This window comes from Phytophthora infestans, genomic scaffold, assembly GCF_000142945.1.
Source record: "Phytophthora infestans T30-4 supercont1.35 genomic scaffold, whole genome shotgun sequence".
Taxonomy (NCBI): domain Eukaryota; phylum Oomycota; class Peronosporomycetes; order Peronosporales; family Peronosporaceae; genus Phytophthora; species Phytophthora infestans.
Window position 1 is genome coordinate 373,992 of NW_003303724.1, and position 14,061 is coordinate 388,052.

Sequence of the window (14,061 nt, forward strand, 5' to 3'; positions counted from 1 at the left end):
GCATCTCCTTGCCCAAAATCCTTTTCGAGGAGTCGAATAACCTCACATGAATCCATTGAGGAAACCACATCGGGTAGGGTTGACAAAAAAAGCTGGGAAGAACCTGATTCAACAGGTTCTGAAGATCTCCCCTTGCCCTTGTCCAATGCATCACCTCCCACCGCATTGCGTACGCCTCTTCTGTGGCGGTTTCGGTGGTCGGCGATGCCGGCTTTTCGGGGTTGCTTCTGAGGAAGTCAGCCATCAGCACCTTCGCTTCAGAGTGCCTCTTCTCAACCTGCTTCGTTTGGTACACGTGGTCCAATTGGTTGACGTGCGTAAGTAGCTTATCCTTCCACACTGTGTAGGACTTGCCGTTAAACTTCTCGAGACCGCCACCAGGCCCCGCATCGGTAGTCATCGTACTTGAAATGTTGTGTCGGACGAGTAGTTGTAGTTGTAATGCCGTCAGTAATTGGAAAGTGATATGGCACACGCCATCTCTCCGTAACATCCCTCGGCTTTCCCTAATGTTGGCCAATGCTGGCCTCTTTTCCTTTGGCTGGCTGTTAGTACATCTACTGTCTTAGCTAATAAGAGCTGATTTACATTTCTTTTAGCCTTTCATATTACTTCAATTGGTAGCATACAAAGTGATATATAATTTGGCACAGCATATGGCCATGGACGGTCGCCATAGGTCCGCCCAGCGCACGCAACTGGCTCCACCGAGCGTTGGTCTGCAGTGTATGCAAACGCACCCAATTATGTAGGTCACTGGTGCGAAGAAGCTCGTGGTCCAAACGCTGTAAGGTGTTGGAACAGCCTTGTGTGTCAGGTTCGTCACAAGGAGGGGCGAGTGGATCGAGACCCTTACTGACAAGGCCATAGGATGTTGCTTGTATCGGCGAAGTGACGTCCATGTTTCAAAAGAAGAAAAAAACTGTAGTCCGTGCTTCGGCTCGTTCCGCTATACATGGGTACGACTGGCTATTCGAAATGAGGAGCGGGTTAGAATTCGGTAAACCCAAACGTATGTCGGAGCGCGATGGAGAATTCAATCGGATGGACTGGGTAAAACGAGCTTTTACTTTTGCGAGCTCTGAAGACGGGGACACGAGGCTTACAGTATGTATGTAGATTAATTCTTACATAATGTGATTCGTGTGGATGCAATACTATTACAGACAACGACGGTGAAATCTGCCATACCTTTGAGCCCGTCCGGGTCCAAACATGGTTTTCTTACTAAAGAAAACAGTTCCAATAAATCCGTATCCCGTATTCAGGCGTTCATGTAAAATTTTAACTAAGGACCTGCTAATTTCCGCATCGTGTCTGTACCTTTTGAAACCGTTTTTGTACTTTGTGCTCAGACTTTGCTACCACTTTTAACTAATTATATTTTTGGGCGGGTTATTCCAGTCGCGCGTAATATTTTTATTTTATATGAAGGATAGTGCTCCGACACCGGGCGGATTTCACCGTCGTTGTCTGTAATAACATGACTGGTCCGCAGCGACTATTGCCACAAGGGGGGATGCCATTCCGAATGGGGTGTCATGAGACTGCAAATCTCCAAAAGTGGTCATCCTCCCAAACCTCCCTATTTCGTACTTTATGGTGAAAGCCCGTCAGCAAATCTTAAGCAACTCATGTTGTGGTAATAGTCACTCTCCTTCCGATTGCACCGTTGCACCGTCACCTTGGGGAGCGTCATCACCATCGAACAAGAATTACGCTAGAATCGATTTTTAGTAAACATTGACGTCTTTTTTGTCGCGTAAGCTTGGACTTCGTTAATCCGCCAGTCTGCGTGTTTCTCAATTTATCAAAATACCGTGGCATACACACACCAGAAATTCATGCAGGCTATGCGATCACCTCCCGCTTTCGATGCCCAAATGTCGAAGCATGTTTCATCGTTGAGCTCCAAGATCGTCCGACCAGTTTTCCGACGTAATTTTGCGAGAAGCACCGACGTAGCGAAGTTCCTACAGCGAGGAGTGGATCATTCCAGCTTGACCATTCAACTTCCGACTCTATCCGTGCCCGTCGAACTGTCCTCATTCGCTGTTGGACGTGCGCAATCTGAGAATTCCATGTCATCTCACTGCAACACCAGTACACTACCTCTAGATACCGACCAAATACGACCAAAGAAAAAACGCGTTCGTGTGAGGACTGAGCGACGTCGCCTGCAGTGTCAAGCTAACCAGGCTCGATACCGACAGAAACAAATCAACTGCTTCAACACAATCGAGCAAGCAGTCCGGAAGCTGCGCGGTGACATCCCTGTCCTAGAGCTACAGCGCGACACGCTCCGTGACAAAGGTCAGCAAGACGCTTGGGACGTTGTGGTGGAGTATCTCCGCATCTTTCGCTTCGGTGTCCTGGTGGTGCTACCTCAAAGCGACAGCCACAACGCGTCGGAGGATACTAAAAGGAAGCTTGCCTTCCTGCGCTCTTCGATGACCGACGACGTGAGTTTAGGTGAGCGCGCAGGTGTGAAGGCGCTCATGGATCAGTGGCAGCTGTACTCGTCAAGTTTCCAGAGCGTGTGTCTTCAGCCGGATCGCATTCAGCGGACAACTCATCAATTCGTCAGTGTCTCTGCGACGCTCAACGTCACTGTGTCCGAGGCAACACTCAAGAACGTGTTTCCGCACCTGAAGGAACAGCTCTTACGCTCAAAGCTACTGGGACAACGTTTTAGGGTGCCATATTCGATCGATTTTGAATTGGACGCCGACGAGCGTCGACTGTCGCGTGTGGAGGCGACGACCAACTTTTTCACACCGTTGATGCATATTCTTGGCAACCTTGCGGATGTGGCATCAGTGCTGGAGCACGCACTACTCACTCGCGACGGTGCTGTTGGCATTAGCAGCAACATGGAAACGTGAGCTGCTAGAAAATGAAAAAAAAAGGCATCAGTCTAGGTAGCAGGAATGGTTTCAACTTGTTTTGAATGGATAATAGTTTGCAATACAGAAAGTGAGATATAATTCCTTTATGCCTTGGGGATATCGAAAGGGTTAACTCCTTAGGCCCCAAATTTTGTAAAGAAAAAGAGCTCGGGTACTTGCGTGCTTTTTTGTTTTCGAGCACGCTGGTGGGTCGACTCATTACGATGCGCTCGCGCCCTTGCAATCTGATGCCAACAAACATTCATTCTCCCAACGTTCGGTATAGTACTCATTTACCCGACGTCCATCATCGCGCCAGCGGAGCCATTCCGCCTGCTCTTTAGCTGTAAGCTTTGGGAACAGATCCGTAGTCATGTCGTGATCCGTATCGGCGTCGTGTAGCAGCACCGAATCGGTGATACGGTCATAACGCAGACGCTGATGACCCCTCACAATCGACATTTTCCGTGTCGGGTTATTGCTGTAAACAACGCGCTCTCCAAACGTAGTCTTACGCTTCAGTGACCGACCAACGCCATCTTGATCGAAGCCACCGTCAGGGACACCGGTGATGTCTGCAAGCGTGTTCAGAATATCGTATTGCTCCGCAGCGTCGTCAATAACAAGCCCAACAGAGTCGCCCAGCCGTCCTTCGGCGATGATACTACCTGCCACACGCGTGGCAGAAACATCTCGGTCCTCAGGAACATCATTCCCGAATTCGGGTCCTTGACCGTGATCACCGACGATAACAACGATAGTGTCATTGAGGACCCCAGTTTTGTCCATCCGATCCATGAATTTTCCCAGCTGCAAGTCGGTGAAGTAGCGAATCTCAAGGTAATTTTTGATGTTGTCTGCGTACTTTTCGCCCTCGAACAGCTCCGAAAAAATCGGCTTCACCGCGTCGTGATACCATTTCGGACGCTGCTTGTAGTCGACATGACTTGAGATCGTGTAGTGGGTGAGGAAGAGCGGCTTCTTCGGCTCGTTCTTAGCTACACGCGCCCTCTGCTCTCTCGTCTTGTTGAGCATCAAGTCACCGAGTAGCTGGAAGCTCAAGTCGTCGTGGACGCCCCAACTCAACGCTCGATGCTCAGCGCCATACCACTCGTCACGCTTGATGCCCAAGTCACTTTCAGCCAATTGCATCATCTCGTTTCGTCCCCACACGGTGTCAAACCCATGAGTCGGAAGGAATTTATCCCAGGCATCGTAATCCGTCTTGCAGCCGGTAGTGAAGAAGGTCTCGTAGCCTTTGGCTGTAAAGAGCTGCGGTAACCCCGACAGCTTCGTCTCGTTCCTGCCTCCAGACATCCCCGACTTACTCGTACTGTCGAGTGGAATCTGCGCAAAGAGCAGACTCTCCACCGAGCGACTCGTTCGCCAACTGGACCAAAAGTTGCGAAGTGCCACCCCGCGCTTGGCCCACTTGTCAAAATTCGGAGTGATAGTGAGTTTTGCGCCTTTGAAAAGGTTGGACGGGTCTTCTTTCCCGACGAGGTACCGGGAGTCGTGGAACCGAAACGACTCGATGACTAGCACCAGGACGTTAGGCGGGTCACTGGTCGTAACACTCACGTCGAAGGCCTTCTCGCCGTGGAATCCTGTAGTACGTCGGTACAGCGAATGGTCACCAAAGAGAGTGTACTCTTCGGTCGCTGAGTGGATGAACTTCTCGGGCCACGGCAAGCTGTAACTCATATTGGGAAGACTGGGCTGCAAGGCGTGGCCGAATAACTCGTTCAACGAAGTGTTCAGCGCCGAGTACGCAATGAGAGGAGAGGTGGCACAGCTCACAAACACCGCAACAATCGGCAGACCGATCAGTGCGACGGCTAGGGCAACTCCGTATCGGCAGTACCAGCTCCGTTTAGACTTTAGGATGTCGTCGTTATCAGGTTCCAACATTCTGGACGTCTCAGGTTCATCAACCTTTAACGTCATGTGCCGAGGGGTGGCACAAGTTGCGTCTTCGTTGAGTCCTTCGCGGGCTGACGGCACCTGCTTGTACTGCACTCGATCTGACGGGCCACACACTGGATTCCACGACGTGAGATCCATCCACGGAGCCCACGTACGTAAGCTCGCGAAGAGCGTCGCTAGCACCACCAGAGCCACAGCATTGACGAAGCCTTCTTGAAGCTCGTCACTCGATATTGGGACTGCGCTGACGTTGTCCTTCTCTTCGATTGCCACCGCGACGAGGTCGGACGTGAAGCGCATGCCCCGAAGACGCACCAGTAGCAAATCTGCCCAGAACGGCATCATCATCATGACGTAGAGCAGCCAAGAGATTGTGAATGTTGCAAAATTGCGAACAAATCGAGCCGCGCCACGATCCTTGCAAACGCCAACTTGTGAGCCAATTCTCAGCTTCAAGACGTCAAGCAGCCACAACGCAAGCGCCAAGTACGTCGCACACACGAAATCCTCCAGGAACCCAAGACACAGCGCTGCCAGAACGACAGCTGAGGTCACGTCCTTCGCACTTGCGTACATGGTAACCAACGCCGTCATTGAAATTCGGCGATTGAAAAGACACACGACCACAACGAAGGCGTAAGCGACAGCCCAGCCAAGCCAAGGACGTGTCTGCAGATCCGCGTTCTTCACGTTGTGCACCAGCTTCCGGAGTGATCTCCACTTGGTATCGGATACTTTGGGTATGGGCTTTTGAGTCTCGCAGGGAGAGTCGAGTCGCGGATGGTGGTGGTCGGTTAAGTGCAGCATCTAGAAAACGGAGAATCGATGAGTTGCTTGCGGGTGGCGCGAAATGTTTGAGAGTGAAGTCATGGCAACGGAATTGGCGAGCGATGTGGCTGTCATCCGCTTTGATGGTCCCCAGATCACTTTGAGTCAGGCGCCTCTTACGGCTTCTTTTTCACCTTTCACTGTCCGTACGTATTTTGTCGATTGTGTTGCCTTCGTTTTTTTTCCGGTGCAATTGCAATCTTCACTTTGGCTATCAGTTTTACACTGTGGGATGACTACGAAAAAAATATTTACAGATAGCACTTATATTGCCGGTATTGTAGTTTTCGGTGAGGTGAATCAGTGTGGTTGATGAACAGACCGGCTCTGGACTATCGAGGTGATACACATCTACCCAGACTGCGCGAAAGTGATCGCGAATGTACGAGAAGCAGCATTATACGTAGAATACGTCGTCGACGACGCATGGAACGCAAATAAAGAACGGCGACACTGTGAAGCAGATGATGTACTGTGGAAAATAACATCCCTGAGCTCTTACAAAATTATTTTGAACACTGCAAAACATACCAAAAAACTATCAAATCATACGTTATGCGCAAATCGAGATGTTGAATATCTTCTTTGACATACCGTATGCCATTAGCCTACTGTGATTTCTAGCTGAGCCAAGATGTAACAGCAAACGAGAAAAAAAAACTGCAATTGTACTTTCATATATTTGTTAAACCTCACCAATACAATAACAGCGAAGGATTAGATTTTTCTTTATACATGATCTGCTTAGCCATTTAAAGTGTTTGTGCCAAGTTAAACCTTTTGGAATCACGTCTGCGGCATTAGACGCCACTGGCGCTGTTGGATAGCCAACACGTTTGCTTGTACACTTCTCACAAAGCGTCTTTCCTGGTTATAAAAAACGTCCGGTGCGGCGAGGAACTCATTTTGGTAACGATTGTACAGTGCAAACACTTCGCGGTTGTTTGGGTCGACAGGAATCAGCTGCCAGTAAACATTTCTTTTTCGTCGTCGTCGAACCGGTAATCTTGGCGGCAGAGGCTCACCATCGACTGCTCGCGATCGGGTCTTCCCCGAAACGTTGCATACAAATACTCACCAAACGCCATATTCTGGATCAAGAAGCAATTCTCGGTGTCTTGAACTTGGACAATGCGCCATCTCTCCTGGCGGTTGCCCTCATGCCGATATGGCGTGGGCACCCAGGTAAACACTGGGCGCGTGTCACTACTATAGGAGTAACCATCGGCTGGTGCATACATCATCTCGCCACGTGAGACTAACTCTATGACGAAATCACCCCCCCCCCGCTATGATCGCACGGACTGTGGGGCTAGCCAACTGATCCCAACAGCGCTCGGCTCGCAGCCTAGCTGCGCCTGTGAGGTTCTGCTTAAAACCACTCAGGAAACGCGCGACCGGGACTACCGGACACAAGCGCTCTGGGCAAGTACAGTCTGGAAACGACCCGCCTCGACGCACATCTCGATTGACTTGTGGAGCTTCTCCACACCTTCAAGAGCCCACTCGGGGGCTGGAAGAATACTGAAAAAGTTAAGAAGCGTCTGCATATCGACGAGACCCAGAAAATAGGAGCGTGTGATCTCTTCGATATAGGTGCACCGCTTCGAGATGGGGCAGCTGCTCAAATGCCCGGAAGTTCCGGCGGAACGCCAAAATTACATTTCGCTGATACATGTGGATGCGCACGGTTCTTGTGAGTTCACCCGCGTGATTTGCGGCGAGACGCTCGTCGGAGTCTGTGTCCATCCTTGTCATTTCTACTGCTTGCTCTCGACGACGACTGCTTAAGGCGCAGGAAATCTGGAAATGAGGAGCTTCTCTGAATGCACAAGTGCTGAGTTAACCCAAGGAGGAGCTTCACTGGAGTCTCCTCGGACTCCGAAGATGGGTTCATGATTTACCGTGTCTATAATATACATATTATGTATCCATACGACCGGAATCAGCCGCCACTGGCGCTACTGGATGGCCAATACGCTTGCCTTTTGTTGAGGTTAGGGCCCGTCACAGGGACCACCTCTCCATCGTGCTCTCTATAAACTAATAATGAAGAGACACGGTATTTTTGACTCTAATAAATAATGTACTAAAATGTCTGGAACATTTTAGTACGATGAATGGTAGCGGCAATTCTAGACTATGTTTCTGAATGCCGCATACTAATTTCTTGTTAGTAGTCCGCTACTTTCTTAAACATTAATCTTACTTCTTCTTTTACTCCTTCCTACCCTGACTTCCTTCTACCTGCGCCCAAGTTCCCCGCAACACCTTTTATACATAACGTCGCCTCAGATGCATCAGGTGCGCAGGAACACATTCTTGCAACATTTGAACCAATTGGCGGTGACCCGGGTCACCAGCTATTATTAGAGCAAAATCTAAAATATTTATTTAATTTTAGCACCAGGTACTTCAGTACCATTTCTCGTTTGGACTGCGATCATTCCACTGTTGGCTCAAATGAGCGACCCTCCTACGACATAATGACGAGCTGGCGGCACAGGTGGCTCGAGTCAGACTGCACCACAGATGAAACAAAAGCCTCGGAATCGACTTACTGCATTTGAGCGTGCTTGTGCCCTACTTAACACTGGGAAAGTTGAGCAGTAAAACTAAAATCGTTGTCGTTAAAATATTTCTTGATTCCTACCGAGTATTTAACTTACTATCCGGATGAATCAGCATTCAGCGAGAATGACGACGAGCTTAGTGACGCTAACAAAGGTGCAAAAAAAGAAATACGAGGAGAAAAGTAGCTGTAGGAGTGCAAGCAAAGCGACCAATTGGACGACCTCGGAAGCAACAAGCTCATACAACAAAATTCACATTTATCCTTCGCTTTCAGACACCCCGTCCACAAATACCAAGCCGCCTGCATATCGATGATTCGAATTCGGGCACTTCTAGCAGCACAGTGATGACCAATGACCACGCAGTCGACGCCAATAACACCAATTCAGTATCGGCAACCTCAGATATTGATGGCGACACCACATATTTTAGGAACGACATCATTTAGCTTAACTCGGACGTTGGATCGAAGCTGCAGCAAGGAAAGGATAGTCGGCATTGCCTGATTACAGAAACTTAAATAATGCATATGTTTTATGACAGAATAGTTGAGTACCGGGTCATTGGTGTGACCCGGGTCACCGCCAACTGTTTCATTTGTTAAGTGCAAATACCTTTCGGCTGAATTGATCTTCTGGAATCAGCTGCCCTATTTATCGTTGTTCAAAGCGTTTCAACCCCACAAAAATACCGTCGACTACGGTTTTTGCCGGAATCTTGCATAATGTTACTTACAAGTATACTCGGAGGAAGCCTATCCGTCTGAAGCATCAAGCCAACTCTATTAGAATCGGATCAAAATTGAGTCCGGAATGTCGGACCAAAATCTGTCCCTTAATAATATTAAGGGACATACCAAAATCTGTTAAGGGACAAATTTTGGTCCGACATACCGGACTCAATTTTGATCCGATTCTAATTATTTTTTTGCGGGGAAAATCACGATTATTCTCTTCTATTTGAAGCATTTTACATGCTGATTGGCGATGAGAGACAACCTCCAGCGCAAAAAGAAAAACAAGCTGGATGGGAGCAGTCGATTTGGTACATGGAGTCGCATTCATGCACATAATCAGTGCAGAAGCTGACGCTCAAGAGTGGCAATCAGAGATTGATAGTAGAACGATTTTTTTTACCAAAAGTAATATAGTGATACCCACCACATAATTAGCTCCCAATAACATGATAGTATTACCGACTTGACTGACTGGTCTAAGTAATATTTGGGGCAAAGCCCCCCTATAATGAAACGAATTAGTAAGACAACTACTCTTTTTACAGGAGTATTTACGAAGTATTAGAAAAGGGTTAGGGTAGACATTTATAATCAAACCGCCTAGGGACCATTTTTGGCGAAAAATACTTGTGTATAAGAACCCTTGAAAGGGAGTGACGGGGAAGAAAAATAGAAAAGCGCGGTAGTGACCTCTTTTGTAGTATTAACAGTCACTAAAAAGAGGAGTCATTTTTATGCTCTGTATAAAGAGTCGCTTTGTATCAGGCGCCAAAGGATTGCGCTGTTCAAGGAAGTTTTAGGAACGTTTTACGCTCACGGCCTTACGGCGCGTACCCATGCGAACCGTTACGCTGGTAACGATTAACGTCGAGGGACAGTCCTATTTAGTCATAAAGGGCATCAAAACTGATATATTGGAAGGGATACAGAGCCGTAAGAACTCTGTAAAAAGTCATGGCTACACGTTCAGAATGCACTGTTTTTCTGTACTGAAATAGGATAGAGGCGTGGGAGCGTGGTTCTAAGCAGCGATTCGTGTTCGCTCTGCGCTATCGAAGCCGCTAAGGCTGCTCTGGAGGTCGCCCGCGAGTCTCAAAACGATCGCCTTCGCACGGACATGGGTCGAGAAGCGAGGATGGGGGAATGGAGGCGGTGCTGAGCGGCCAGAGATCGTTAGCGCGTGGACTTGACCCCCGTATTTTCCAGCTGCTGTTGGAAGATGAAGTCGATCTGCACGCTACACGTACAAGCAATGGCGATTCTGCTCTCCATGTTGCGCTTCGGCGACGCAATCAAACTGCAGCGGTTCTTTTCGTTCGTGCTGGCCTAAGTTTAACAGCAGTCAATCTGCTCGGTCAACGTGCGATCGACTGCGCACGTTCGCCAGCACTACGCTTCGCTGCGAAGAAGGAGGCAGGTCAGCGCGACTTTATGATCAGCTACAGTCATGCTCACGCACCGTTAGCACGGAAGATTCGAGACTCGTTAGAGCGCCACCGAGTGACAACTTTGTATCGACACTATGGGACCTACTGGGATCACTGATGGCTCCGTCTGGCGTCAAGAGATTGCTCGCGGGATCCATAGCAGTGCTCTTGTATTAGCTGTACTCACGAAAGACTACCCACAGTCACAATGGTGCATGAAAGAACTCGCTTTTGCCAAAATGCAGACATTTCTGTCGTGGCTATACAATGCGAGGATATGGAGATATCTGAAGAGCTACAAGTTTACCTGTGGACCCGCCAAGTGATTGACTTTCGATCGGCAGTTAAGCACAATAACGGTGTAAGTTCTACAGGAGATGATGCTGATCTGCAGCGGATGGCGAGGAATAGCTCATATACAGTTGACACTGACTCACATGAGGGGGAAGTGTACAGTGAAGATGATACTACGAACGTGGTGGTCAATATGGTGGGCAAGCGCGTCTTAAGCAACCTCGAGTTAGTTCCGAACTACAATGACGAGGCCTTTTGCCACTGCTTAAGGATACTACTGGACGGTATTCAAGATTAAATCGAGGAGCATCGTGCACGACTAGCTCGGCGCCAGTTGCAGCAGCAGCAACAAGCACAACTTCCTGGTCATGAGACTGATGCTACTGTTAGCGGAGACGCGTCACGCCATGGAAGCCGTCGCAACGAGAGTGAGTGTTATCCGGAGGAAGAAGACAGAGCATTGTGTGGAATGTCTACGGATCATGATAAGCAAAGCGAGTGTGAAGAAATCGACACGTCGAATGCAGCGATCAGCTTCCCAGAGGGCCACTGAACGTGCCACTTATTCGGCCATTACGACGGATTGACTCATTGGCTTCGTCTCTCGCGTTCACATCCGGTACATACTCTTTCGTCTTTATTGCGCATGGTGATATCCACCGCTCATTGTGTCTACGCCTCCAGAAATCGTTGCTCAAGCAGGGAATACGCTGTGTTGTGGATCAAACAGTTCCTGCGGTACAATATGCGCATCGGCCGCAAGATACTGTGAACAGCGATGTTCAAAGCGGCGGCTTCGGCGCAGATTTGAGCTGCATTGAGCAACCAGTGGCTCCTTTACCTGTTCAAACGCGGCAATTGGCTGCAAAAGATGCCATTCTCGCCTGCTCTGTCGTCTTAGTGGTGTTGTCTCCGCTGTCTGCAAATTGCGACCTTCTTGCTGATCAATTGGCTTTCGCAGAGGACCGTGGGAAGTTGCTGGTGCCTATTCTCCTATCGCTACACAAAGTGGATCTGGCCAAGCGCTACGCCTTTTCACGCAGTATGGTGCACCACTTTAATATCTCTCTGGGCTTCGAGCAGAGCCTGGAACAACTTACCAACTATTTAAGAGTACTCCCTCAATTACCCACCGTTTGCTGGGCTCTCTAGTCGATATGAATAAAATATGACATGCAAAAGTAATACTGCTGTGAACAGTTTCCTTACTGGGTTGAAGTTGGCTAATTTAACTTTCGGATTTGCGTCTGTCACTTTTGATTTTGCTGTATCAAGTCAAAATGGATTTCTTGGATTCCATTCGCGGGGCCGTTTTGAAACAAATGGAAGAGGAAGCTGTCAGCATGTTTTCAAGCGTAAGAGACTTTCGTGAATTCATCACAATGACACACCCTGCAGTTGATATCTGCGTGACACTGAGAATGTGTTGCCTTCACGTGGAGCGTCTTGAAGGTACTAACGCTACTCGTGTAGTCTTGGTCGACGGAAGGAGATGTGTGGAAGTCAACACAGCCTTGAAGGCAGTTGATGATTGTATAGGCTATCAAGACAAACGCGATGTGGTGCAGGTGACTGTTTGGGATTCAAAGATGTCGAACGCTTTCGCTGGCGATTCAAACATCGTGTTTCACGTTGGAGCTATGTACGTTCTTAATCAAGTCGAGTATGTCGGATTGTACGATGGCATCGCGAAGGGCAGTATTCAGTACGAGTATGGCAACTTGGATAAGATCAGAGAGATTGCGCCTCCCCTCAAAAAGCGCACGTCTTGGTGAGGGTCATACAGCAGCTACAAGAATCAACTTGACCGACAGCAACAGCGTGATGGCGTTAATGATGAAGACTCGGGGAAACGATCAGACCATGTTGCTGGTGCATCAGCAATTACTATATGGTATTCTTCTTTTCAGTTAAAGGATAATATAACAGAGTTGTTGCAACGAAATACTATGAATTTAATTAATACTAATTGGAGCTACTGTAGACATGAGTGTGGGAGGAAGTAAGCACAGTTGTAGCATGAAATTGTAGATATGGAATTTATGAAGTAGATCAAAATTAAAAAAAATATATAACTATATAATCGTGCAGGATTTGGAGGCTAATGACTTCTTCGGATACGTTCGTTGGTAAATCAGCTAATGGATATGTTGAAGTTGCAGTAGCGGAATCAATGGCTAAATGAAGTCGTATCGCATCTCTTGGATACGTTGATGGTTCAATAACTAGAATGCGCGCAGGGTTTGAAGGCTAATGAGTAGGAATTAAACTCAATTTTACTATAAAAATGTAGGAAGGCATCGTACTAACAAACTAGATAGATTAGGGGCGTCAAAATAAATGTAAACGGTGTAAAATTGGCAAATAGACACAATGTACCAGGTTTGGAGCTGGAAACCATTACGTGGATCAAGTGAAGGTGACTGTATATCTAGAAACGTTGGTGAGGATGCGTGCGGTGTGGCACGACGGTGCTGTCGGTTGAAGTTTGGCTGGTAGATTTAGAAGGAGTCGCAAAATGTAATATGGACTCATAATTAATGCCCCAACTTAAAATTCAATAATAATGCAGTGATCTCGTATGTATGGTATCTGTGCTAGGCAATGACGATGGACATCGAGTACTGGGCAGTGTCATGCAAGTGGGCTACACAAATAAAGTCTAAGATAATGGAAGAAGCGGTTGTGATAGTGATGGCGTTTTGAATAGCATTTCTTCGGATACGCTCGCTAATGAATCAGCTAATAGATTTGTTGAAGATGCAATGGCTAAACGAAGTTGTATCACATCTCTTGGATACGTTGACGTTTCGCTTCGAACGATCGAGCCAAAATTCCAGTAATATTTGGTGCGGGAATGCTTGAAAAATTACGAGAATTTGTCCGAAATTGTGAAGTTGCTCGTAGACTTCAAGCCAGAGTGGTTTACAGAACTAAAGGAATTGGCGAGGAGGAAATGTGTGTAATATCACAATGAAAGAGTTTGTTTGCAAATTAATTATAGTCACCCTTTTGGTTTGTTCGAATATAGCATTATTTTACCTTATCCGCCGCGTACAATGGCAGTAGGACGTGGGTATCTTGAATGGGACGGATGGTTCGTGCCGGCAGTGCTCACTTTTAGTTTTGCTAGCGACGAAGCAACGCCATCGCACAATTTCACCACATACAACTATGAATCTGCTAGAAGCTATCAAGAACGACGTCCTAAAGCAGAAGGAAGAAGAAACGTTGAACCCATTCTCAACTGTGGCGGAGTCTAGAGAATTCATTTTGGCGTCGCACCCAACTGCTGATGTAAGCGTTACGCTCAGCATGTGCTGCCTTCAATCGGGAACGACTTCGCGGTGACCATGGAACTCGTGTTACGCTGGGTCGACGCCGCGCA

At 47.9% G+C, this 14,061-nt stretch overlaps 2 protein-coding genes across 2 annotated transcripts; both read right to left on the bottom strand.

Moving 5' to 3' along the window:
• Nucleotides 1-3,107: 3,107 nt before the first annotated feature.
• Nucleotides 3,108-4,592, bottom strand: PITG_15201 (sulfatase-like protein; the record flags this gene model as incomplete). The annotated part of the gene is made up of 1 exon (XM_002898619.1): nucleotides 3,108-4,592. One exon carries the CDS (start codon nucleotides 4,590-4,592, stop codon nucleotides 3,108-3,110), a length of 1,485 nt encoding a protein of 494 aa, XP_002898665.1.
• A 2,009-nt stretch (nucleotides 4,593-6,601) lies between these two features.
• Nucleotides 6,602-7,192, bottom strand: PITG_15202 (uncharacterized protein; the record flags this gene model as incomplete). The annotated part of the gene is made up of 2 exons (XM_002898620.1): nucleotides 6,602-6,848; nucleotides 7,104-7,192. 2 exons carry the CDS (start codon nucleotides 7,190-7,192, stop codon nucleotides 6,602-6,604), a joined length of 336 nt encoding a protein of 111 aa, XP_002898666.1.
• Between the last annotated feature and the right edge of the window lie 6,869 nt (nucleotides 7,193-14,061).